General features: G+C 41.6%; 1 protein-coding gene and 1 pseudogene across 1 annotated transcript in view; both read right to left on the bottom strand.

Annotated features, from left to right (window-relative positions):
* Nucleotides 1-298: 298 nt before the first annotated feature.
* LOC127046863 (ras-related protein Rab-30-like) lies at nucleotides 299-2,682 on the bottom strand (annotated as a pseudogene).
* A 5,123-nt stretch (nucleotides 2,683-7,805) lies between these two features.
* EIF4E (eukaryotic translation initiation factor 4E) overlaps nucleotides 7,806-19,974 on the bottom strand; it is a 39,333-nt gene continuing 27,164 nt past the window's right edge. Inside the window, exons 5-7 of the mRNA XM_050944483.1 lie at nucleotides 19,047-19,160; nucleotides 16,014-16,153; nucleotides 7,806-8,865 (exon numbers count right to left, since the gene is read on the bottom strand). Coding sequence (XP_050800440.1) covers nucleotides 8,751-8,865; nucleotides 16,014-16,153; nucleotides 19,047-19,160 — 369 coding nt within the window. The 3' untranslated portion in view covers nucleotides 7,806-8,750. The remainder of the gene's footprint in view (nucleotides 8,866-16,013; nucleotides 16,154-19,046; nucleotides 19,161-19,974) is intronic.

Below are 19,974 nucleotides of genomic sequence, written 5' to 3'. Positions count from 1 at the left end.
GGGCACATGCCATATACACATCTGAAGCATTCACTTGGCTGGCTGCCTACCTGCCTGGAAGAATGCCAGTATAGTCCAAAGGTTAAAGTTCATCTTTAAAAAAGGACCAAACGTGCTGCACAAAAGATCATACATTCTGCAAACATGAAAGGAGGCTGTTCTAGTCAGCGACAGAAAGTGACCCAGCAGCCCATGCTCTGGATTTTATCAAGCACCTTGTGCAAACTTTTTTCCCTAACCATCTCCAAATACTGCAAATAAGATTAAACCATATTATATTCTATGTTGATCTATAGGCAGAGTGGCTAGCCCGCTTTAAGATTAGTCACCAGACTTAGGTGAGTCAGATGGGTCCAAGTAGCAGAAATTATCTCCAACTAAGAAATCTCAGCAGTCAGTCTCATGGCTCATTTGGGGTGGATCTCCAGCTCTTAATTCAAATTACAGGAAGTCAAACAATGAATACTTTCCCCCTGTCCTGGTGCCGGGGATGCCACATTGTTTACAAGTGTGTTCTGTCTTGCCTTGCTGATCAAATGGTACACTAAGTACACAAAGTTTTTCCACATAACCTCTGCTAAAAAATAAGGTAATCAGATAGTATATGTTTTGGGTTTCTGAAAATCCTTCAGCTCTGTGGGGGTAGGCTTCTCTTTTCTCAGCTAAATCAACCATTTACCCGCTAGGAGTTATGATTTTATTGCTGGCATGCTGTTCTATTTCTTTCAGCCATTCAGGAAGGCATTGGAAGGATTCTTCATGGGTTATGTTATAGGCCAATTTTAATGCATTAGTTCAGCAATAGCAACTCTGCATAATGGACTGGAATCTCTCCTGTCCTGCTGTGTCCTAGATCTGCAGCTTCACTTTTCCACCATTTATCTTCACAGTCTTAATCAAAATCAACCCTGATAGTGTCTCCTTGACCTGGTGATAAAAGTGAAAGTGAATTGTCAGACTAAGCAGGTTTTCCCCATGCCAGTGTTGCCAATTAAAACAATTTTGAACAGAAAATCATAATCTTCCATACTCATTTACACAGCTGGATTTAGGATTTTTTTCCTCATGCCTTGCAAGACCATAAAACAAGACAATGCAGGAATCACCTACACACTTCATTTTCAAGATTTACTTACTGACAGCTTTTTTTAATGTTAATACAAAAAGCTAGTCAACACCTTCAGCGAATAATACATTATACCGAGCTGATTAATGCTAAATTACCATGCATCATAGCCACAAAGTTAAAAATTAACTCTGGGAAAACAAAAACTCTGGAGTTCATGGACTGGAACATAATATTTTTAATTCACTTCTTTATAAAAGTTGGCCATGCAATGACCGGAGTTTGCTAGCGTGTTTGCTGGATCCAGGAGCACTTGATTAATAGGTAGTGTAACCCTGGTGGGTGTCACCAACTGCAAGGAGTTTGTGATGAGTCTTTAAGCTCCTCAAGAGGTATCTGGAGGGCATCTGCCACCTTCTTCCTAAGATCCTGGAATTGACAAAAATAGTTGACCACCGATAGCGGTGGAGGCATGACTGCCTCGTTGGAGGCGATGAGATAGGGGTTAGAGGAGGTAGCCTCTTTGGTTGCCCTATCCTCCAGTTCCTCAAAGGTTTCCTTGAGTTGGGAGTTTGGTGGTGGAGACTGAGACACCCTAATTTCCTTGTGCAGTTAAGCTGGAGGTCTAGCAAAACTGCTACTGATAATGCCACCTAAGGACTCCAGGATGGCCATTGGAGACACCCATATGGGAGATGGAGTGGTACCCAGGACTGACCCCACCAACCCTGATGTGGGTGAGGGTCTCTGTCAAAGTATGGGTTTGTGTAATGACGTGAAGGGGAACCTCACACTGATGAAGAGACTGATTGAATGTCTCCTTCATCCCCCTTCTCAGTGCCCTCCAATGAGGCAGCACCAGTAGAAAAGGGCAGAGAATCCTGTTGTACCAGAAAACAATAGTAGTGGAGACTGTTGTCTCAATACTGAGTGTTGTTTGGTACCCATAAGCAGTGGGGACTCTGGCTGATTTAACACTGACAAGTCCCTTGAGTAATGGAATTCTTGTGGTATGCCAAGCAGGAGAGTATTGATACAGCAATTGACTTCAGTGGTACGACTGATTTGGGGCATGTAGGCATCAAGGCCAAAGGCGTGTGCTTTGTTTTTGTTGGTAAGACTGAAGTAGATTGTGTCCATCTGGATGTGCAAAATACTGTGGCCCTGCTGGCTCAGTGTTTCTCCAAAGTGCTCTGAGATCTCCCTGCTCTGCCGGTACTGGAGGAAGAATGTCACCTTTATGGTATTGAGTATATAGGTTGAGGTTTCAGACACCATACACCTAGTAGGAGACTGGGTCTTCATGGGAGCTAGCTCCTTGTGATTGGAGACTGAGCTCTTCTTCAGAGCCTTCCCCTTGTTAGGTGAGGCCTTAGCCAAAGTTGAAGGGATGTGGGCTCTGTCTGGAGACAGACGTACAGTGTGGGAGTTTCTTGATATGACTTGCAAGTGGGTTGAAGAGAGCACTCCATCATCATCAGCTTCAGTTTGGTCTCTGGATTCTTCTAAGCTCCAGATTTTAAAGCCAGGCAGAAGTGAAACTTTGGGGAGATATGGGACTCTCTCAAGCAAAGGATAAAACTTAGAATGGCCACAGCTGATTGGGATAGCCTCCTGACAAGGATGGTAGCATTTGGAGTCTGGCAAGCCAGACAACATGCCCCATCAGGCCAAATAAGCTCCCCAGAAAAAATGGGGGGGGAGAAAAGAAAAACTGAAACCCCTCGCAACTATCTTAGGGTATGTCTACACAGCCAATGTTAAAACGCTGCTGTGGCAGCGCTTTAACATGGCTGTGTAGTCGCGGCTCTAGTGCTGGTAGAGCGCTCTCCCAGAGCTGTAATAGAACCACCTTCGCAAGGGGAATAGTTGTAAGTGGCAGTGTAGACAAGGCCTAATTCTACACCAACACCAACCTGAACAAGAACTGCAAAACATGCTGATGCATACATGAGGTGGACATACTAGAGCTCTGTCTCAGGCTGAAGTGGTAGAGAAGGAACTGAATGCAGTTTGCCTGTACAGCCCTATGTATCCTGAGTGCGTGGCATGAGGCTGTATAGAGTCCATGCGCAGGCCAAACTGACACTGCTAATGAAAAATCTCCAATCAGTGGATTGAGGAGTGCATGCGCACCTGAAGTGGAACACCCATAGGGAAAGTACTTGAAAAACTGGACTGCATAAATAAGCTCTAAGCTCATGGCTTACAATTTTAGAATCTGCAACTCAGTGGTTTTCGTTACAGACACCCAAACCTTTTTTCCATATAGTTCCTTTGTCGCAGGGCATCTATACATCAAGGTTGATCTTGGAGGAGGCAGTGATACTGGGCCTCTCTAACCCCAGCACACAGAAGCACTGCTCAACTTCCTCAGCTGCTAATTTGACTACGGAATTGGTACAGCCATTATGGCTTGGTTCCATATTTAGGACTTCCATGGAATGATGCAAAAATCTGCACAGAATTCCTCTTTTCTTTGACAAGTCAGAAGACCTTCTCCCTTCCCGATATTGATAAGATCCACAAGCTGAAAATCTCACCCATTCATCATATCTATCATCCTCAGTCCCCATGCCACTGAGAACAGAAAAGCCATTCACAACATGAAGAAAATCTTTAAGATTTAGGTGTGTCTGGACAGTTGATTTCTTATCCACACCTTGAGGTTCAACGATGTCAGAACATCTTTGACTCTTCAATATTGATAAGCAGAGATGCCTAAACAAGTGTTAATGTCTAACAATTCACAAAAGCAAATACATGCTCCAGGGAGACTGCAACAAATACCACATAACAATGAGAAGTCAGAAAGAACATAGACCCTCTTTTTTGCAGCACACATTAAGGCTTGGCTGTCAAATGCTGACATTTGCAAACAGCCTCTTTTGAAGAGACAAAACTCTCCTCCCATGAGGAAGAAGAGAATTTTAGAATCTCTTCCAACCTAACATACACTTTCAGATTTAGTTCCTCAAAACAATCCTGACATTTGGGACAAGGGACAATTTTACTGTTTACTCTAAGCAAGCTGTTTTCAGTGAGTTGAATGCTCTTGATATTTTCATATATTGAATGTTTTTCCAACATAATTGAACGCACATTTTAGACAAACACAATTCATGTTATACAGGTAAGGCAAAATCCAAGTTATGGAACTGGATTTTCTCTTTGCATAGAATAGGATGGACACTTTAAAAAAGAAGTCCTTCAGCTCTGTAAGGTAGATAATGAAAATTCAACATTCACATCATGCACCTTACCTCTCCTTCTCTTTTAAATGAGACCTCCAAGCACCATATGTATCCTCCTGTGATTCTGTCTCCCCCCTCCCATGCCCCCTTTTTAGGCGATCTTAATCTCCCCATCAATGAAATCTTTTCTATGGAGACACTCAGTTTATGTTGTGATCAGTTTTCCAAGGTAAAAGTTGCAATCCCAAAAAATATTTTTTTCCACAAAAGATTCCATGATGGGAGATGGAAGACTGAAGAGGCTGCTTTTTTTTTTTTTTTTTTTTTTTTTTTTTTTTTAGAGTGGCATTTTTTCAGGAAGCCTATAATGAAGGAAGTAATGTTTATATACTGTTTTTAAAAAACATTTCATAAGCACTCTACCACTCAAAGAAGATGGTGCAAAGCTAGAATAGTAGGCACTGTTAGTCTTAAATTACAATTTTGGAAAATAAATAAGCAACAGACAGCAACATTTTTCATTGCTAGTAGTTTAAAAGTAATTTTTTTTTCAAATGAGTTAAAATCAGATTTACTTTACAATGAAAGGTGACTAAGTTTTTAATTACTCACACCTTTTGGTTCACAAAACACCAGGATATTTGACAAACTTGGCATGTTACAGAAATACTTACAATAAAAAATTGTTATCGCAGAATGGCTCAGTTAAATATTCAGACTAAATTCCTTGGGGCAGGGACTGCTCCCGTATGTCTGGAAAGCATGTACCATATCACGGGTATTACCAGGAATACAAGGAAGAATTTTACATTCCCAGTTGGATAACAAAGTTCATGGTCACTTGTTTCTTCTGGCAGTAAGTTCAACTCATAGAACAGTTGAGGCGAAAAAAAACCCCGTTTCTTGCATTCCTAAGTTTAATTCTTGAGGAGGAAATTCAGTTCCTCCAGATGAATTTAACAGTTGTGCAAGGTCACGGTCACAGAGTGAAGTAGAGCCTTAGAATGCTCATGAAAATTTCACTGAGGGTTTCAAAGACTAGGATGGAAATCTTAACTTGACTACTCAACCCGCTAGAAAAATGTTGAAGGCGTGGCACATATAAACTGCTGGTAATATTTAAGACCCAAACATTTTCAGTGAGGACTTGTACTTAAATTTTGGGCCTAACCTATCTGATTTACTGACTAATCCTAACCAACATTAACGATTTATGAGGTAGTTATTGCTCAACTATTGCCAAAGCAGCATAGATATTTATTCATTTTATTTAGAAAGGTATGCTTTACTATCCTTTAAGAAATCTTGAAAGATTACCACAGTAATACACTACACACTGCTACAGCGATACAACCTTTCAGTACTCTCCCATCCCTTTCCCCATCCAACATAGAAATCCAAACACCAAATTGGGAATTTTTACATAGTCTACTTTGAATAAAAACAGTAAATTGTCACACTGTCCTAGGGTTCGTGCAGCATAACAAGTTTTAGTTTAGAAGCTTTTAAAACATTTAAAAACAAGTAACACTACCCAACTTTTGTACAGCACTTATCAGTAGACCTCAAAACGCTTTACAAAAGCAGTACAGATTATCTATACTTTCACATTTACCGTCCTCCCTTTAGTAAACCAGGCTCTTACACTTAACAGCACATTTTCTAAAATAAAATTCAGTGCCGTATATTTCTACCTAGGGAAGGGCACAGTGGGGTGGAGAGCTTTTGAAGTTAGAAATATTCCTTAAGTATAAGATTTACTAGATACACGACAAAGCACATTTAGTAAAAAGCTCAATGAACCATCTACAACAGTTTATGGTCAAATTAGCATTAAACAGCATCCATCTTGAATATGAATAAAGGAAACAAAGGAGCAGCAAACTAATAAGCAGACCTGAATAACTGAGCAGAGAAATGGAATATGAAGCGTCATGTACTATAATAAAACTTTGTCAACGGAATAATTTAAATGCAAGTAGTTCCACAAAAGAGGGCTGCTAATAGCCCCCCCCGACAAATTTGTACTATAAAATCAAATTACAATTGTGTAGTCACACTATAGTCCTGCACAAATGTGAGGGGATAGTCCTCCCCACTTAAGACATTGCCCCTGCTTAGTGACATTACAGGTAGATTGTCACTACATTGACAGTTCACAATTTCATTAGAGATGTGTCTGCTCTGTTAAAGGTACATTAATTTTTATTGCCATAACACTAAAATAAATCAAGCTGTTTCCAGTCATTATTGATTTTAATACAAGCAGTAATTCTATAATTTCCATTTAAGAGAAAAAATGGTCCAGATTATGAAGACGACCCCATTTCTTGTAAATTATGTAGAGTTTGAGTTCACCCTAACTAGTGCTATACTGGTGAAATACGAGCGCGGGTAAGCATTGTTCCCCATTCTGATAGCATTTTGCCAGAAAGAGGCAGATTTCAGTCTTAATGTAACAAGTTCCACAATGAGATAAAAATGCAGAGAACTCTTAGTGAGAATGTGAAACTGACAAACTGCAGAATAAGTTTGTAAGTAAATTGAAAATGAGGCAAAGACCACATACATAGCTCTGCAGGATCTTCACATACCATTTAATAAATGGTAAGAATTTAAGAGACTAGTCTAACTGCACACCACTCATTAGCCTTAAGATATTATGTTGTATTTTCGGAATGATAAAAAGAGAAGTTTGTTAGGAAGTACTCCTTTAAACGGTTGTACAACTTTATATACTAGCCTCTTCTAAGATTTTCTCCCACTGGCCCCTATGAAGTCAGTTCAACCTCCAGCACCTCTGCCCAGTCATCTGCATCAACTGCTCCAGCCAGAAGAAAATTTGTCATTGGTATGGAAGACATGATAGCAGATTGTTACATTTTACCCCCTTATACCATTTTTCTTTAATGGGTTTTATTGATACTTCTCATACAGTAATTACATGATTTTACACAGAATCATTCACTTCAGTGCTCGAGATGCACAACATGGCCTAATAGAACACCAGAGTGGGACTCTGGAGATCTAGGATCTATTCTTGGCTCTGCCACTGGCCTATTGAGTGACTGTAGACAAGTCTCTCTCTCTCTCTCCTCCCCACCCCCCCCGCCAAAATATGTAAAATGTGGAGAATACCACCATCCTTTGGTAATGTGCTCTGAGATCTCCTGATGAAAACTGCTATACCAGAGGTAGTTATGCTGCTGTAGCTGCCACCTGAATCCAGATGGCTTTTGCCCTGCGTCTTTTGCAACTTTTCCCTCGAATTCTGTGTATGCTGACCAAGAACCTGCACAACACACTATTATCAATTAGACTGACCATTTTAAGAAAAACAATAGCCAAACCAGTGTAATTCCACTTTGGAATATGGTGCTAGCTATTAGATTTATTAAAATTTTGTAATTACCATAGTAATAAACTATAGTTCCATATTAATCTCTCTTGGAAGACACACTACAATTGAAGCCACAGTAGAGACTGCCTTGTCACAAGTACAAATATTTACTGTAAAGATGGAGGAAATAAAAGGACAAATCTAGTTGTCTAAAAGACAATTCACTGTACACATTTTATTTACAGTTTTGTACACTGTCTTAATATGAATGGGACTGCTTGTCTATTTGAGCCATTTTTAACCAAAGAATATAACCTAAGTAATACAAAGTGTTAAAATACAGCATAAGATACAAAAACAGACATACTATTTCTAGTAAGGAATGTAAATTTATGGTGTTACATTTTAAAAAATCCACAATTATGTTTAGGAAATCACACATAGATCACTGATTTGACTGAAATGCATAAGTCTGTAGCAAAGCTTTGATGTTACAAAAAACAAAAAGTTACCAAAGAATGCACAAAATTAATGTTTATTCCACCTTTGTCATATTCCCAGAACCTTCACCAATGTTACATCAGCAAGAACAACTGAAATCAGAGTATCACTAATGTTATCAATTAGGGAAACAAATAAATTAAGTCTAGCAGCCATCAGCATAGGTTACAGCAAAGACAATGCTGTATTAAGAAAATTGCTAGAAAATTCTATGCACCATACTTTTTTTTTCCAAACCAGCAAAATATGTCACTGCATACAATGCAAATATAAAACAGAAGTAAATTTTTCTGTAAGGTATAGAGATGCATTTTCTTTTCTGAATATTGTGGATAAACAAATGTTTTTGTAATAGTAATGTCCTACTAAGCTATTAGAGTGGGCCAGGAAAACCTTTATGGATTCTGGGGGTAATGTGTACTGAAATCCTTTGATTGAATAATGGTTACTTCAGCCAAAATAGAAAAAAAAATTGAACACAGAAGTACAAGACAAAGGCGAATGAGACTTCTCACAAATCTTAGCAACATTTAGATGGAAATCAAATTTAAACGCAGTCCACTCTGCTTTTGCAGAGGCTTTGGTTCAGCTCCCAAATCTCGATTGCTTGACGCAGTCTCCTATGAAAGAATACGCAGAAGGTGTCTTCTTAAACAACAAACCTATTTTTAGTGGTGGAGCCGCTCTTAGTAGCTGTGTCTGCATGAGACTGATAGCCAAGCACTATCTTTGGAGGAAGTCCTAATCTTTCCTTGTATACTCTCCTAAAGAAACAAAAAAATAAAACACACCAGAAGTTTAAGTAACACTCTTTAGAAGGGGATAGTAAATCAAGTTATTTCCTTTCAGAGCTGCTGACATTTTAATGGACAAAGACAAATTTCTATTTAGAAACAATGCTGCTTAGATATTTCTGTACTTATGTATACTTTTAAAAAACAATATCCTGTTTTTGTACAAAGTTCAACTGCTCCTGCTACTTCTGTTTCTCACTTCAAATCAAATCTAAATTATATCATTTATTGCAGAGATAAGTTATCACTAGGATAAGGAGGACTTGGAAAAATAAGCAGCAGGCCCAGATACATGTCAGAGATCAAAGATCCACCCTATCATGCTGATATACTGGCAAAAACAAACAAGTTTTTTTTTTTTTTTTTTTTTTTTTTTTTTTAAGTTTAAGATTTCCATGAAGCATGTATCAGAATTTCTGTTACTAGTTTCAGAATGGGTAGAATATTTGATTTTGATATAATCTGAAATTGATTAAAATATTGAACAAAATGTGATCAAAACCTCAAAGAATAAATTGTATCAACTTAGTCACTGCCACAGGAACTTCAAGTACAGTAACTTCTCACTTAATGTTGTAGTTATGTTCCTGAAAAATGCGACTAAGTGAAACGATGTTACGCGAATCCAATTTCCTCCTAAGAATTAATGTAAATAGGGGGGAATAGGTTCCAAGGAATTTTTTTTTTGCCAGACAAAAAGCATTATATACAGTTTAAACAAGCATTTTAATACTACACTGGGGGGGGGAGTAGTGTGCATGTGCTGTTTGTTTACAAACGTACTGTACATACAGTACAGTACTATAGTTGGAAGGTGCCCCTGTCTTACCCTACACAGGCACAGCCCACTGGCACTGGAGAGGAGGCAGGCAAGGAGGCTGAAGGTGCTGTACACTGGGAGAAGCACACTGCGCAGCAGCGACAGATTCCCCTCCTATGCAAGCACCAGGGGTGGGGGGCGCTCAACCCTCAGCCTGCCCACTCCCCCCTTCTCCAAGCCCCCATCCTTGACCAGCCTCTTCCTTCCCCCCCCACCTCCTCCCCCTTTACTTCCCATGCTGCATTTTCACTCCTCCCCCCTCCCTTCTAAACTCTGCAAGCCACGCCAGCAGGAGGCAGGGGAGGTGTGTGGGGGAGGCATGATGAGTCCTCGCTCTGCCCCAGGCGAGGGGGGGGAGAAGGAGGAGGTCTAGGCACGCAGGCTCCCTCTCCCTCCTGCCCAGGGCAATCAGCTGGCTTGCGGCGTTTGGGAGGGAGGGGGAGCCTGGACGCTGAGTCGTCGCTCCACCCCACTCCCTCCTGCTCCTGAAAAGCCGCAAGCCAGTTGATTGGCCGGGGGGGAGAGGGGAAGGTGCTGATCCATGGGGTCTGCCAGCAGGCGGGAGGTGTGTGTGTGTGTGTGGGGGGGGCCGTAGGGAGGCTGCCAGCTGTGGAGGAAGCAGGCAGCCAAACAATGTAAGAGTGGAGCATTGCACAGCTTTAAATGAGCATGTTCCCTAATTGATCAGCAACAAAACGATGAAACAACATTAACTGGGACGACTTAAAGTGAGGAGTTACCGTATTTTCCTTTGAACAGGTTTTCCAAAAGCTATAATGTTATGGCAAAACTAGTCAATCAGCCCATTGACAACAGTTTTGGGGGCACAAGAGAAGACATTGATCCTAGAACTTTGGTTCAGTTCTAGATAAGAGGGACAACTACTACCTAAATACACTCCCCTAAACGTTCCTTGATAGTATTTGAATTATATCATTCCTAACTGCCTTTAACTTGTGAGCTCTGACCAGATCATAGAACAAAGTGTTATAACTGCAGGCTATTATCAGAAACTATATGAAATTCTATTGGTACAATTGCAATTTGAACTGATATTTAGAGTAAGCGATTAACGGAATCATAACTAGCCAATTTTATTCTGACTTCTTTACACTTGAGAGTTAAATAATTTTCAGCGGCACCAATGGCGGCAGTATAATGTTACACTGTTACTGGATGGGAAATACAGGCAATATAAATGAGGTCAGGTAAAATCATTGAGATACTTTGTGCTGTCTTCACTGCTACCTTGTGGCTAGTTTTCCATTTTGGTGATCTTAGACATGTTTAAGTTTAACTTAGGCCCTGTCTACACTGGCAAGTTTGTGCAGTAAAGCAGCTTTCTGCATCGTAACTTCTGAGCAACTTAGTGCACAGAAACTGCACAGTTGCAGCGCTGCAAAAAAACGAACAAAAAAAAAAACCACCCTGCAAGAGGCATACAGCGCTATGGTGCCAGTGTAGACACCCTGGTTGATTACAGCACTGCTACTGATCTCCGGGAGGTGTCCCACACTGCCTGTTCTTGCCTCTCCGGTCATCAGTTTGACCTCTACTGCCCTGCCCTCAGGTGACCAACCGTCACCCCCACTCTATAAATTCCTTTGGAATTTTGAAAATCCACTTCTTGTTTGCTCAGTCATGTGTGCAGTGATTTCAGTGCATTTTTCCAGATAGCCATGCCTGCTCCATGCACCAGGCGATCCCCACCTGGAGCAATGCCAAGCTGCTGGACCTCTTCAGCATTTGGGAAGAGGAGGCCGTCCAGTCCCAGCTGCGCTCCAGCTGTAGTAATTATGCCGCCTATGGACAGATTTCATGATGCATGACAGAAAGGGGCCATGACTAGGACACACTGCAGTGCAGGGTTAAAGTGAAGGAGCTGTGGAACGCCTACCACAAGGCACGGGAAACAAACAAGCAGCAGATTCTATGAAGCACGGGATGCAATACTCGGTGGTGACCCCACCTCCACTGTGAAGGCCACTGTGGATACTTCGGTGGTTCACGTACCAGTCGAGAGTGGACCGAGTCAGGAGGAGGAAATTTTGGACAAGGATGTGGAGGGGGACCCAGAGGCAGAGGATGATTCAGCGGTCAGAGATGCACGTAGCCAGGAGGTCTTTTATACCCCGGAGGAGGCTAGCCAGTCACAGCTGTCAGATCTTGGCGAAGCGCAAACAGGAGAGGAGCCCCGTGGTAAGTGGATTTGATTTTGGGAATTGCTGAAGCAAGTTGTTGGGGACGGGAGGGTTGCAGAAAGCAGGCTTGTGTCTGTATGATGTGCATACCACCACATGCCTAGTCTGAACGACGGAACAGGTTGTTGATTGACTCCCTCACTTCATGGGAATCTGCCTCAGATTTCCAGGGAACTCCCATGGAGATTCTGGGCAATCCTCTGCTGCAAGTTCTTGCCCCATTAACTGTAACTTTCTCGAGTCACTCTGCCATCACTGGATGTGTGTGTGTGGGGCATTGCCGCACACAAGTGAGCTACACAGGGTCCAGGGCAGAAGCCGCAGGCTTGGAGAAGACCCTCCTTTGATTCCCTACTCACCCTCAGCCACGAGATATCTTCCATAATGAATACAGCCTGTGGAAAATGTGGGGACAAGAATGATTATCAGCTCTCATAGTGCTGGCTCTCTCCAGTGTACCATAGGGTCCAGGAACGCTGATTTGCCCTGCCTCTGCGGCTACTCACCATTTTGGGGGTCTTGTGGCTCATGTGTGCTTGCCTGGGGTCAGCCAGTTAGTGGCAGGTGTGAGAGTACTGGCTGTGCTTTAAATCACTTAATCAGTGTTGTGTGTGTTGCAAACAATACTGTTTCTGTAAAATGTGGAGTTTTAGCTTCAAAGAGATGACCTTGGGAATCCAGCCTCCCTCTTTGTTATCGCCAGCTAAACAGCTGTGCAGAATTAGAAAACAGCCAAGAACCACCAAGGAGGACTTTCTGTTTTCTGCTATGATGCACTCTGCGGCCGAAAAACAGGAACTGAAGGAGTGGTGGGACAGCGAGAAGAGGGCCTGAAAGGAGAACACGGCATTTCACTCCTCCCCTGTAAGAGTCCAGCACTGCGGACTTCCACTACCCACTGCACTCAACACTCATCCCTCAGCAGTTTGGCTCTGCTCAAGTACAGTACTTGCTGCACTGTACTCGAAAGGAGAAGGTTGGATATGATCCCTGTACATACACAAATCTTTACCCTTCCCGAGACCCCACCTCCTCCTGGGACCTTCCCTTCCCCCATCCCCCTCAGTGCTGATGTGTTATTTTGTTTGACTCTTCTCCGGTTGTTTTTTTTAATAAAAGAATTGTGTTGGTTTGAAAGCAATCTTTATTCTATTAATTGAAAGCAAACAGAGCCCTGCGAAGCAACAATTATCTTAAACCTTCACATTGCATCATCTGCACCAATCATAATTACTAGCATTATAAGCACTCAGTAATGACTCCTGAGCATAGCAACAAATATTAGTGGCTTTCAGCTTCAAATTGCTGCCTCAAGGCATCCCTGATCCTTATGGTCCCATACTGCGTCCGTCTAACAGCCCTTGTCTCTGGTTGTTCAGATTCAGTCTCCAGGCACTGAGCCTCAGCGGTCCATCCCCGAGTAAAGCTTTTACCCTTCCCTTCACAAATATTATGGAGCATACAGCACGCGGCTATAAGCATAGGAATACTGTCAATGGCTAGGTCTAGCTTCCATAGAGGCAGCACCAGCGGGCTTTTAAATGGCCAAAAGCACACTCAGTCATTCTGCACTTGCTAAGCCTGTTGCTGAACTGCTCCTTGCTGCTGTCAAGGTGCCCCACGTATGGCTTCATAAGCCACAGCATTAAGGAGTAGGCGGGGTGTCCCAGGATCACAATGGGCATTTCGATTTCCCCTATGGTGATCTTCTGGTCTGGAAAGAAAGTCCCTGCTTGCAGCTTCCCAAACAGGCCAGTGTTCTGAAAGATGCATGCATCATGCACCTTTCTGGACCAGCCTGTGTTAATGCAAAGCCATCCACAATGTCACGCACGTTGCCCAGAGTCATGGTCTTTCCGAGCAGGGTGCAATTAATGGCCCTTCAAACTTCCGTCAACACGAGTCCAATGGCTGACTTTTTCACTCCAAACTGGTTAGCGACCAATAGGTAGCAGTCTGGAGTAGCCAGCTTCCACAATGCAATTGCCACGCGCTTCTCCAACAGCAGGACAGCTCTCATTCTCACGTCCTTGCACTGCAGGGCTGGGGTGAGCTCATCACACAGTCCCATGAATGTGGTTTTCCACGTGCGAAAGTTCTGCAGCCACTGCTCGTCATCCCAGACATGCATGACTATGTGATCCTACCACTCAGTACTTGTTTCCCCGATTCCAAAAGTGGTGTTCCACTGTGGCCAGCACTTCCATGAATGCCACAAACAAAATCTCGTGTTGCAGACAGTATGCGTGGCGAGATCAATTTGGCACTTCTCTTGCCTTCATAGTTTAAGGAATAACTCCACCGCCACTTGTGACCTGTTAGTCAGAGCGAGCAGAATAGAGGTCAACAGTTCGGAATCCATTCCTGCAGCCTGAACAGGCAGAGAGCACAGTACACAAACCATTGAAAGATGGCGCCAAATGCAGACGGAAGCACAGGGATTGCTGGGATGCGAAGCAATGCATCACGAGGCACTGGGACAGGACCCAGGATGCCCCACGGCCCTCTCCGCCTTCCCACAACTCTTAGTGGCAGAAGAGGGAGAGATGCTCTGTAGGACAGCTGCCCAGAATGCAGTGCTCCGAATACTGCTGCAAGTGCCACAGGTAAGAACACGCTACTGCGCAGGCAGCTGATAGCATGAAGACACAGCAGTGGTTTCCCTTCAGCGCTCTGAGTGGTGCTGTAACTCTGCTAGTGTAGACATACCCTTAGTGTTTGTTAATACCATGCTGATGCATACTTAGGATGGTGTCCTGGAGTACCAAAACATCTGCACCAAAGTTCAGCAATTCACTGTGCCTATCACTGAAGAGTTGCCCCCAAAATTAATGAAAGAGATGGCATAGTAGTGAAGTGACTGCTACATGTAAGGGAGATCTCACTGGACTTAATATGGTAAACTATTCTGCTGGTCACAGAACAGGAAATCAGAATGCAAAATTGAACATAAGTCAACATGCACCATTTGTAGTTAGAAAAATCTAACCAAGAAAAAAAAAGATCACCACTCCATTTGAATTTTCTTGAGTTCTCTAAAGAAAAAAGTACCTAATCAGGCTGGAAAAATATGCAATTTCCTTTTCTGGAAATACTGCAATTAGTTTTCTTTCAGAAGAGAAGACAATTTTAATCAAGTCTAGTTTTTTTTAAGCTGAACAGTAATAAAAACAATTTGTACTTTAAAATTTAAACTGCAAGAAGTTATAAGAATTCCATCAATATTTGCTAAAATGAGGAGGCAACATTCAGCACATTACCTAAAAGTCAACTCTTGGGCTCCAGGACATTTATTCCTGCCATGATTTTAGCTCCCAGCCTGCTATTATGTCCCTTGCCCAGAACGATGCAAGGCAGATGACATTACTGAAACACCCAGCTAGTTTTCTCTTTTGAGATTATGTAAAAGGATGAGAGGATGAGAAAGCAGCTTTAAAGTAATAGAATATATAGTTTTTCGAAGTGTTTTTTTAAAAAAAGCACACACCCCCTCCACCAACAAGATGTCATCAGATATGTTTTTACTTGTTTTATTGAAAGTGACTCTTAGATACCTGCTTCAGAATAGGCTTACTCCATGTTCTGTAATGGCTGGGACATCATCAACCTAGTGTATACTGGTATATTGCAGTGGAGCTTGAGTTAGCTAGCCACAATGCCTCATCCAGAAGAGTCAATGAAGCTTTCACCACCGATCTGCTTCCCATTTATTCATGTTTTCTTTCCAAAAGGTACAAGGAGGGACACTCAAGTAGTTCAGACAATCTACTGTAGGTCTATCCTTCAAATCCATTCAAGATTCACAGTCTGTAGGTGCACGTGACAATGTGTGCACAACTTGTTTTGTACTGACTTTTTTTAAAAACTCGTTAAGACACTGATCAGTAGGCCATACTACAGAAGATTTTCCTTTGCCCCCAAAATACATTGCCCAAACTGTACCCACTGATCTCAAAATGAAGATCAGCATTAGCATGATATCTCCGACTGAACTACCCAAATTTAAAAGGTATTTAGGTATTAAAGATTATTAAAGGTATTAAAGAATACAGTCATGTGTATCAAGTCTAAGGCACTCAATAGCAATCATCACTTACCCTATATGCGTAACAGCATCCCTGTTTTCACATTCAGTTGTCCATATTGCTATTTTATCACCCTTAGCTCTAACATTAACAACAGCTCCACATACATCATCGCTGTAGTCATCAAAGGACTCTCCGATAAGGCACAGCAGCTACAAAATAAAGACCAACTATTAAAGGGAGGTAAACAACCTCAAATAAAATAGTGTTTTATTGTTGAATCTTCCATTTTTATAAAGCAGATTCATATTAGACATTATTGTATTAAATTTTTGGTGTACTAAAAGCCTCTTACACATGGAGACAAACCATTTTCATTCTGAATGATCAAAACACTAAATATCAATGACTAAATTATGCTAAAATTAGAGTAAGAAAGGTTTAGCTGCATAGCAGTGGAGTTGCCTTATTTCTTTTTAGGTGGGATGTTTTGTTTGAGGTTTTCCATCTATCTACAGGCTTCATAGCTGAAACCTTTCTAGTACAAACGCTTTAATTAAAAGATCAATAACTCAGACATAGGTTAGGGGTTTGTTATAGAAATGGGTGGATGAGATTCTGTGGCCTGCATTGTGCAGGAGGTCAGACTAGATGATCGTAATGGTCCCTTCTGACCTTAATGTCTATGAGTCTATGTTCTCTCCTCTGCCAAGCCCTCCACACATGCCACAGTCATGCCCTCCATCTCCTCCCAAATCTCCAGAACTGTTTCTCTACATAGCCCATCATCTTGAAATTCCCAACATCCTCCCAAATACTCTTTCTGCTTCTTCTCTATACATCTTTTCAGGTATTTGGAGGATCCCTCTTGCGCCATGCAGCCCCACCAACTATACATTTTAGAAGTGGTTTGGCTGAGGATTCATGTGCGGTTGCTATGGAGATATGCAACATATATTCTTTCCCCAGGGGCTAAGTGCACCACCTTTGCTGCACACTCAGCTTTAATGCATGGGAGCAACGGATCAAGCTTGGATCAAACTCCAAAGCACTGCAAAGAGCTCACTGCGCCAACCCATGTTGTGACTGTACCCTGAACCATGAGTGCACATGATAATGCTCCCTGTGCACAATATTTACACAAATGCAGGTACTGCACAGAGATGTTTACTTGCTATGATGGACCAACATGGAGACCCCTCAGAGTTGGAATGGAAAGGTTAAAATCTTCTCTTGGTGTAGGAAGAGGAAGCTGATAGTAATGAACATAAAATCAGAAGCTAGGAATTGTAGAAAACTAATAAGAGAAGCAAAGGCACATATGGAAAAAAAAAATCTGACCAGCAGACTTAAGGACAATAAAGAGTTTTCTTTAGTACACTAGGAACAAAGAATCCTGACAATGGTATTGGTCCGTTACTAGATGGAAATTATCAATAATAATGTAGAAAAGGCAGAAGTGTTTAATATTTCTGTTCTGTATTTGGGGGAGGGAAAAAACAGATGAAGTAACCTCATGATAGGGTGATAATGCTTTCCACTAGGATCTCTGGAAGATGTTAAAACAGCTACAAAAATTAGACATTTTTAAATCAGCAAGTCTGGATAATTTACATTCCAAGGTTTTAAAAGAGCTGTGTGAGGAGTTCGCTGGACCATTCACGTCGATTTTCTTGAAGGCTTGGAACACTGAGGAAGTTCTACAAGAGTAAACAGGACAACCTGGGTAATGATCCATCTGTCAATCTGACACTGATCCCAGGCAAGACAGTAGAGAGGCTGATACAGGACTCAATTAATAAAGAATTAAAAGGAGGGTAATAAAATTAGTGGCAATCAACATGGGTTTATGGAAAACAGATCCTGTCAAAATAACTTGATTTTTTTTTTTTGGGAGAAAATTGTAAATTTGGTTGATAAAAGGTAATAGTGTTGATGTAATATGCTTAGACTTCTTTGAGGCATTTTACTTGGTACTGGCACAACATTTTGATTAAAACTCTTATTATAATAAAATTAACATGGCACACATTAAATGAATTAAAAGCTGGCTAACTGATAGGCCTCAAAATGAAATTGTAAATGGGAAATCATCATCGTCTGCCTTAAGACATGTGCAATAAGTTACTAGCAACTGAACAGTTCACTTCCCTAACCTTTGTTTTTATGTTGAAACAGGAAAGTTAAATATTTTGTATTTTCTGTTTATAAAATGTTTGAAAGCAATGCCATGTTTCTTGGATTTTTCATAATGTTTAGGTAGCAGAGAAGTAAACCAAGTGTTGATCACGATGGTGTGATTACATTACATCGAGAAACAGTATACTATCTCTCTGTAGTTTTTAAACTATAACTCTCAGGACTGGAAAGTTTCTCTTATGCAATATTTGTTATGGCGTATGAGAAATAGCCATTAGCCTGAAGATGCTCATCTTGTGACTCTGCAACTGCATAAGGCCTTTGGGACACATCACAAGGCTCTTGTGGTGCCCATGGACCTGATGGATGTGACACGCTCTCCACCACCACCTTTTCAGTTTCACTCAAAGCGGCATGCAAAATGGAGTATATGCACCAAAACCACTTGGATCTCTGTGTCCTTCTAGGCAGAAATAAGAAGTGACAGCAACAGATTCTGGGGTGCAGTGAGGCCGCCTTATGCCAGCAGCCATATCACACCCTAAAGCAGAGGTAGTCAATAGGCAGACTGTGGGCCAAATCCAGACCACCAGAGGCTTTTGAATGGACTGTGAACTTTTTATTTACTTATTATCATTGTTATTTTTGTATTATTTTCTCTGGAGTCTGGACTTTGATCAAGAAATCTGGACCTTGACAAAAAATAAGTGATTACCCCCTTTAAAGCCAAAACTGGTCACCAGATCCTAGTGTAGGACAGTCCAGCAGAAGAGCTGGTATAACAATTTTTATGCAAACCCCTGTTTTGCTGCTGGTGTATAGCCAGGGCTCCCCTCTGCTCCATTTTATGCCAAGCAGCCATATCATTCCTTGAGCCATAGGCAATCAGCATAATTTAGCCTTTAGATTGCGCTAAATTATACTGGGCGCTGGCCTCTCACCAAGTTGCAATGTCATAAAGCTTACTGTCTCTAGCCAGAAGCGATCAAGATCATTTCTTCTCTGCTGTTTAGTTAGTGTAATTAGCCATCGTCCTCCTCGCTTATTTTTCTCATCTTCCCACATAGGTTCAATCCCATCCTACAAAATGTAGAGTAAGACAGTAAATGGCAAAATATCTCATTTGTATTTTATTATACAACATAAAAGGGGAAGTAACATTTAAATCGTAACAAAAGAACAGACTTTACAGTTTAAGAATAGTAATGATTTTTCCCCACAGAGTACCTTATTCTAGGGTAGGAACACTGAATACTAAGAGCAACACCAGTTTCATGCTAAATAGTAATGGAGAAATTTAGGAACTAAAAATTTAACATTTCCTAGATGTCTGAATTCTTATTTGTATAGTAAAGTCATGAATAAGTAACCTGAAGTCTGCTACAGAATGCTCCATGTAAACTGGTTCAAATACAGCCCAGGTGAGACATTTGTTTAGTCCTGTTTGAAACTGGGCAACATAACCAGTTTAGCCCTGTATGAAACTGGGCAACATAACCAGTAATTAAAAACAAGGGGGTATGCCTACACTGCAAACTAAAACCTGTGGCACTGAGTTTCAAAACCGGGTCAACTGACCACGGCTTGCAGGGGTGGGAGTGGGGCGCTGCAGGCTGCAGAGCTAAAAATAGCAGTGTATATATTTGGGTTTGGGCTAGAGTCCAGACCCTGAAACTTGCCAAGGAAACAGGCTACTGTGGCCAGCCCCCAGCCCAAAGAGGAACATCCATACAACTATTTTTAGCCCCACAGCCCAAGCCTGAGTCAAATGACCCCAAGATCTGAGACTTACTACCATACCCTTTTCTTTCTACCAAGGACTCCTGAGTTTTATTCTTCAATTTGACCACCAAGATTGTGTGATTTTGGCCAGGTTACTGAATCTTTGTGCTTC

Source organism: Gopherus flavomarginatus, chromosome 3 (assembly GCF_025201925.1).
Source record: "Gopherus flavomarginatus isolate rGopFla2 chromosome 3, rGopFla2.mat.asm, whole genome shotgun sequence".
NCBI classification, from domain to species: Eukaryota; Metazoa; Chordata; order Testudines; family Testudinidae; genus Gopherus; species Gopherus flavomarginatus.
The sequence above is the reverse complement of the archived record's forward strand: the minus strand, read 5'-3'. Positions and strand labels throughout refer to the sequence as shown.